The 6,802-nt window shown below is 44.0% G+C and overlaps 1 protein-coding gene across 3 annotated transcripts in view; it reads left to right on the top strand.

Annotated features, from left to right (window-relative positions):
- Positions 1-210: 210 nt before the first annotated feature.
- Positions 211-6,802, top strand: part of naa25 (N-alpha-acetyltransferase 25, NatB auxiliary subunit) — a 98,454-nt gene continuing 91,862 nt past the window's right edge. For 2 of the 3 annotated variants that reach the window (XM_043715557.2, XM_043715554.2), the window contains exon 1: positions 211-274. In XM_043715557.2, the coding sequence (XP_043571492.1) occupies positions 217-274 (58 nt within the window). In that variant the 5' untranslated portion in view covers positions 211-216. The remainder of the gene's footprint in view (positions 275-6,802) is intronic. The other variant, XM_087999960.1, reaches the window with a different exon arrangement.

The following is a 6,802-nucleotide window of genomic DNA, read 5'->3' as shown; positions in this document are numbered from 1 at the left end:
GCAAGCTAGGACAGAAGAAAAGTTAAAAGTGAAAAAGATGGGTTAGCTATTCTAAATTAAACCCATATAACTTTCTTACCTCCGGCTGACAAATGAACATTGACAAGTTGGACGTCACTGCGCATGTGTCTGGGCCGGCACCATGTCCAGCAATAGACATGCGCATTAGCCGGAGGAGCGGGTGGGTGTGCGCATGTGCAGGAGCTTAGAGTCATCATGGCGGCACGTAGCCATGTGCAAGATCCCAATGACAGGAGGTTGCGTCCGATCTATGGTAACGAATTAATTCGTCGTGTTTTGCTTGCAACATTCATCTGTTCACACACCAGTAACAAAATTCAAGCTGTTCAAAGACACGTTGCTTTGTTAATTTAACACCGCGAATCCGCCTCTTGGTAGGCCGCAAATGTATCCTCGAGCTCGAGTTACACAGCACTTAGGAGCCCAGTCTGGTATCGAACGCTTGTTACTGATAGTCCAGCGTCCATTTGATTTTGAAGTTTTATTTTTTTTTAAACTCGTAGAAAGCTTTGTTTTTTAGAAGTTTGTTTAGGCGGGTCTGTGGTTGTCAGTAGTTAAGTCGAGCGATGTGCATGTCTCCGGTTGAAACCTGTTGATTTCTCATTACGGTGGAAGCGAGGCGTTTGGGATATAGCAGCTGAAACACTGTTGTGTTGGTGGAGACAAACTTTTGGTTGGAAATCTGGGTGGGTCATCTTTTTAACCTAAACTGCTAGACTGCATGGAGTTTGGTTGGGAGCGGCAACTTTGCCGCCTGAGGATGCTTCTGATCTTGGAAACAAGTTATGTGGTAGTTGGACCTTAGCGCTTTTCTGGAAATAACTGATTTAATTGTGGCATTTCAACACTCATGCTTGCTTTAACGTTGAACATTTGACAATAATGTTTTGCTGTGTTCTGTTTTTAAGTTATATGTTACTTGACTGAAATTATTTTTTTTAAAACCTTACTGTAAATGAATCATTTTGTTAACCAGAAATATCACTAAAGAATATTCTGTTGTTTTGGCAGGAAATAGATGTGCTGCAGTAGCGTATTCATACTAGAGATGTTCTGGTCATTGCTTCACTAATGTACTTGGGTCTAACAGGTGTTGATGATAAGTTGCATGTAAAGGTGGCACAGTGGTTAGCACAGTGCTTCACAGTGCCAGAGACCCGGGTTCAATTCCCATCTCAGGTGACTGACTGTGTGGAGTTTGCACATTCTCCCAGTGTCTGCGTGGGTTTCCTCCGGTTTCCTCCCACAGTTCAAAAATGTGCAGGTCAGGTGAATTGGCCATGGTAAATTGCCCGTAGTGTAAGGTGAAGGGGTAAATGCAGCGGAATGGGTCAGGGTGGGTTTTTCAGAGGGTCAATGTGGTCATGGGCCAAAGGGCCTGTTTCCACACTAAGTAATCTAATCTAAAGGTGTTTAGGTAGAGGATCATCTTGTGCAGTTGGAGTGTCCTTACCACTGGACTAGGGAGCCTGGGTTCAAGTCTCATTTGCTCCACCCATCTGTAATAACATCTATGAACAGGTTGATTTGAAAAACAAGTTAATTTTTAAAAAATGAATATTGAAACTGAGGGACTGTTGTGATTAGTGTCCCTGTCCCTGGACCAAGATATTCAAATTCAAGTTGACTTGCTCCAGAGGTGTGTATTAGCATCTCTGAACAGGTTGAATAGTAAAGTAGTTTGGATATTTAGATTATAGTTTTTTTTATCTGTCGAGTTTTAATCTTTTTAAGATTTTGGTTTTGGTAGTGTTTGATCTCCAATTTGGGACAGAATGTAGTCATGGAAACATACAGCATGGAAACAGGCCCTTCAGCTGACCACAGACATCAAGCTATATTAATCCCGTTTACCTGCACTCTTGATTCGATTTGTTATTGTCTCATGTACTTGGGTACAGTGAAAAGTTTTGTTTTGTATGCAGTATAGATTGCCCATACAAAGTGCATACAAAGAACAGAGCAAATAATACCATGTTACGGCAGCAGAGAAGGTGCACAGACTGTGATCAGCATTAAGTTTAAAATTTAAATTGGCCGACTTGGTCCAAAGCCTACTGTGAAGAAGCATTTTAAGTGCTCATCCAGATGCTTCTTAAATGTTGTGAGAATACCTGCCTCCATTCCCCTTTCCAGCAGCATGTTCCATATTTCTACCACACTCAGTGGAAAAAAATTCTTAGATCTTCCATAAAAAAAATTACTCCTCAACTTAAGTTTATGCCCTTTTTTCTAAAGTAGACTACAGTTATCCTATTATTTTGAATACCTATCTAAAAGATCCTTCAAAAATTAAATCCCCTGACTTTTAAAAAGGAATCAGAGAATATAAGGATCACTGGTTGGGCCAGCACTTAATGGCCATCCCGAATTGCCTTGGAGAACATAGAACGTTACAGCGCAGTACTTGCCCTTTGGCCCTCAATGTTGCGCCGACCTGTCATACCAATCTGAAGCCCATCTAACTTATACTATTCCATGTACGTCCATATGCTTGTCCAATGACGACTTAAATGCACATAAAGTTGGCGAATCTACAACCATTCCAGGCAAAGAATTCCATACCCTTACTACTCTCTGAGTAAAGAAACTACCTCTGACATCTGTCCTATATCTATCACCCCTCAATTTAAAGCTATGCCCCTTCGTGCTTGCCGTCACCATTCTTGGAAAAAGGCTCTCCCTGTCCACCCAATCTAATCCTCTGATTATCTTATATGTCTGTATTAAGTCACCTCTCAATCATCTTCTCTCTAACGAAAACAGCCTCAAGTCCCTCAGCCTTTCCTCGTAAGACCTTCCCTCCATACCAGGCAACATCCTAGTAAATCTCCTCTGCACCCTTTCCAAAGCTTCCGCAACCTTCTTATAATGCGGTGACCAGAACTGTACACAATACTCCAAGTGCGGCCGCACTAGAGTTTTGTACAACTTTAGCATAACCTCACGGTTCTGGAACTCGGTCCCTCTATTAATAAAAGCTAAAACACTGTATGCCTTCTTAACAACCCTGTCAACCTGGGTGGCAACAACTTTCAAGGATCTGTGTACCTGGACACCGAGATCTCTCTGCTCATCTACACTTACCAAGAATCTTACCATTAGCCCAATACTTTGCATTCCGGTTACTCCAACCAAAGTGAATCACCTCACACTTGTCCGCATTAAACTCCATTTGCCACCTCTCAACCCAGCTCTGCAGCTTATCTATGTCTCTCTGTAACCTACAACATCCTTCGTCACTATCCCCAACTCCACTGACCTTAGTGTCGTCTGCAAATTTACTAACCCACCCTTCTACGCTCTCATCCAGGTCGTTTATAAAAATGACGAACAGCAGTGGACCCAATACCGACCCTTGTGGTACACCACTGGTAACTGGACTCTAGGATGAACATTTCCCATCAACCACCACCCTCTGTCTTCTTTCAGCAAGCCAATTACTGATCCAAACTGTTATATCTCCCACAATCCCATTCCTCCGCATTTTGTACAGTAGCCTACTGTGGGGAACCTTATCGAATGCCTTGCTGAAATCAAAGAAGGTAGTTGCAAGTTGCCATCTTGAACTGCTATTATCTTTGGTTTATAGGGACATCTAAGATGCTGTTAGGAGAAGAATTCCAAATTTTGGATCTAATGACAATGATTGAAAGGGGATATAGCTCCAAGTAAGGATGTTTAGATGAAGGAGAGCCAGGGGAATGTGATCTGTTTGGAGTTTCAGAAGGCATTTGAAAGTGCTACACAAGAGGCTGCTAAATAAAGCAAAAGCCCATGATGTTGGGGGTAAGGTGCTGGCATATTTCGGGGATTGTCTGACTGGTAGAAGGCAGAGAGGGTATAAAATGGTCTTTTTCAAGATGGCAGCTCTGGAGGGATCAGTGTTGGAACACAGCTATCCATGTAGTACTTTAATGATCTGGATGAAGGAACTGAAGTTCCCATAAACCATATCATCCGCCGACATTTCCACCACCTCCAAACGGACCCCACCACCAGGAATATATTTCCCTCCCCACCCCTTTCCGCCTTCCGCAAAGACCGTTCCCTCCGTGACTACCTGGCCAGGTCCACGCCCCCCTACAACCCACCCTCCCCTCCTGGCACCTTCCCTTGCTACTGCAGGAATTACAAAACATGCACCCACACCGCCTCCCTCACCTCCATCCAAGGCCCTAAAGGAGCCTTTCACATCCATCAAAGTTTTACCTGCACATCCACAAATATCATTTATTGTATCCGTTGCTCTCGATGCGGTCTCCTGTACATTGGGGAGACTGGACGCCTCCTAGCAGAGCGATTTAGGGAACATCTCTGGGACACCCGCACCAATCAACCACACCACCCTTTGGCCAAACATTTCAACTCCCCCTCCCACTCTGCCAAGGACATGGAGGTCTTGGGCCTCCTTCACTGCCACTCCCTCACCACCTGACACCTGGAGGAAGAACGCCTCATCTTCCGCCTCGGAACACTTCAACCCCAGGGCATCAATGTGGACTTCTACAGTTTCCTCATTTTCCTCTTCCCCCACCTCACCCCAGTCCCAAACGTCCAACTCAGCACTGTCCCCATGACTTGTCCTACCTGCCTCTCTTCTTTTCCACCTATCCACTCCACCCACCTCCCTAACCTATCACCTTCATTCCCTCCCCCACTCACCTATTGTACTCTATACTACTTTCTCCCCACCCCCACCCTCCTCCCATTTATCTCTCCACCCTTCAGGCACTCTGCCTGTATTCCTGATGAAGGGCTTTTGCCCGAAACGTCGATTTTACTGCTCCTCGGATGCTGCCTGAACTGCTGTGCTTTTCCAGCATCACTAATCCAGAATCTGGTTTTCAGCATCTGCAGTCATTGTTTTTACCCTGTTTTTACCATTGTTGCTAAGTTTGCAGATGACACAAAGCTAGATGGCAGAATAGCTGGTGTTGAGGAGGCGTCCACAGAAGGACTTGAACAAGCTAGGAGAGTGGGCAAGGAAGTGGCCGATGGAATTCAGTGTGGGAACATGTGAGGTTATGCACTTTGGTAGAAAGAACAGAGGCATAGACAATTTTATAAATGTGGAAAGGCTTTGGAAATCTGAAGTATAAAGGGACTTGGGAGTTCTAGTTGATGATTCTCTTAAGATTATCATATAGGTTCAGTTGACAATTAGGAAGGCAAATGCAATGTCAGGATTCATTTCAAGAGGGCATTTCAAGAGAGATGTACTGCTGAGGCTGCATTTGGAATATTATGAGCAGTTTTGAGCCCCAAAGGAACAATGTGCTGGCATTGGACGGGTCCAGAGAAGGTTTACAAGAATAATTCCAGGGATGAAGAACTCCTCACATGAGAAACATTGAGAACTCTGGATCAGTACTCGATGGAGATTAGAAGGATGAAGGGGGGGAATCTCTTAAATACTGAGAGGCCTGGTTAGAGTAGATATAAAGAAGATATTTTCTCCAGTAGTAGAGACAAGGACTTGCGGGCACAACCTCAGTGAAGGAATGACACTTGAGAACTGAGACGAGGAGAAATTTCTTCAGCTGGAGGATAGTGAATCTGTGGAACTGATTGCTGCAGAAGGCTGTAAGACCAAGTCATTGAGTATAGTGAAGACAGAGATAGGTTCTTGATTGGTAAGATGAAAGGCAAGAGAATGAAATTTAGGAATGTATCTGCCATGATCCAATGGTGGAGCAGATTCAGTTGGCTGAATGACCTAATTCTGCTCCAGTATCTTAGGTGGGGTGATTTAGAGGGTAACTTGCAGATTGTTGTGCTGACACGCACCTTGTCTTTGTAGATGGTAGCAGTTGCAGTTCTGGAAAGTGCTGTTGAAAGATTCTTGGTAAGTTATTGCACTGCATCTTGTAGATGTACACTCTTGCCACTATGCAAGGACACAGTTAATGGTATGGTCCTGGGAGTATTGCCAAACAGAGACCTAGGGATGCGGATGCATAGTTCTTTGAAAGTGGCGTAGCAGGTAGTGAAGATGTTTGGCATGCTAGCATTTATTGGTCAGAACATTGATTTTAGGAGTTGAGACATCATTTTGTGGCTGTACAAGACACTGGTGAGGCCACTTCTAGAACACTGCATTCAATTCTGTTCTCCCTGAAAGTTGTTAAACTTGAGAAGGTCCAGAAAAGATTACAAGGACATTGCTGGGATTTCAGGGTTTGAGCTAGAAGGAGAGGCTGGATAGTCGGGATTTTTTCTCTTGTGTCTTGGAAGCTGAAGGGTGACATCACAGAGATTTATAAAACCATGACAGGTATGGGGTAGAGTGAATAGCCAAGGTCATTTTCCCAGAGTAGGGGAGTCCAAAACTAGAGGGGAAAGATTTAAAATTGACCTGAGGGGTAACTTTTTTATGCAGAATGTGATGTGTGTCTAGAATGAGCTGCCAGAGGGAGTGGTGGAAACAGGCACAGTGTAACATTTAAAAGGCAACTGATGGGTACATGATTAAGAGTGGTTTAGAGGAATGTGGGCCAAATGCTAGCAAATGGGACTAGATCAGTTTTGGATAGCTTGTCAGTGCGAACGAGCTGGTCTGAGGGGGTCTGCTTCGTGCTGTGTAACTCTGTGACTTTGTGACTCTTAAGATGTTGATATTGAGGGATTCGGCGAAGGCAATGCCATTAAGTATCAAGCGTGATATATAGTTTCTTTTGGAGATAGTTGTTGCCTGCCACTTATGAATGTTACTTAACACTTTATTCTCCAAGCCTAGATGTTGTCCAGGCTTGCTGCATTTGGAAACAGACTGCTTCAA

The sequence above is a fragment of the Chiloscyllium plagiosum genome, unplaced genomic scaffold (assembly GCF_037043375.1).
Source record: "Chiloscyllium plagiosum isolate Xiang-an unplaced genomic scaffold, Cpla_swu_hap1 HiC_scaffold_24, whole genome shotgun sequence".
NCBI classification, from domain to species: domain Eukaryota; kingdom Metazoa; phylum Chordata; class Chondrichthyes; order Orectolobiformes; family Hemiscylliidae; genus Chiloscyllium; species Chiloscyllium plagiosum.
Note: the sequence above shows the minus strand (reverse complement) of the source record. Positions and strands in the feature narration are given on the sequence as shown.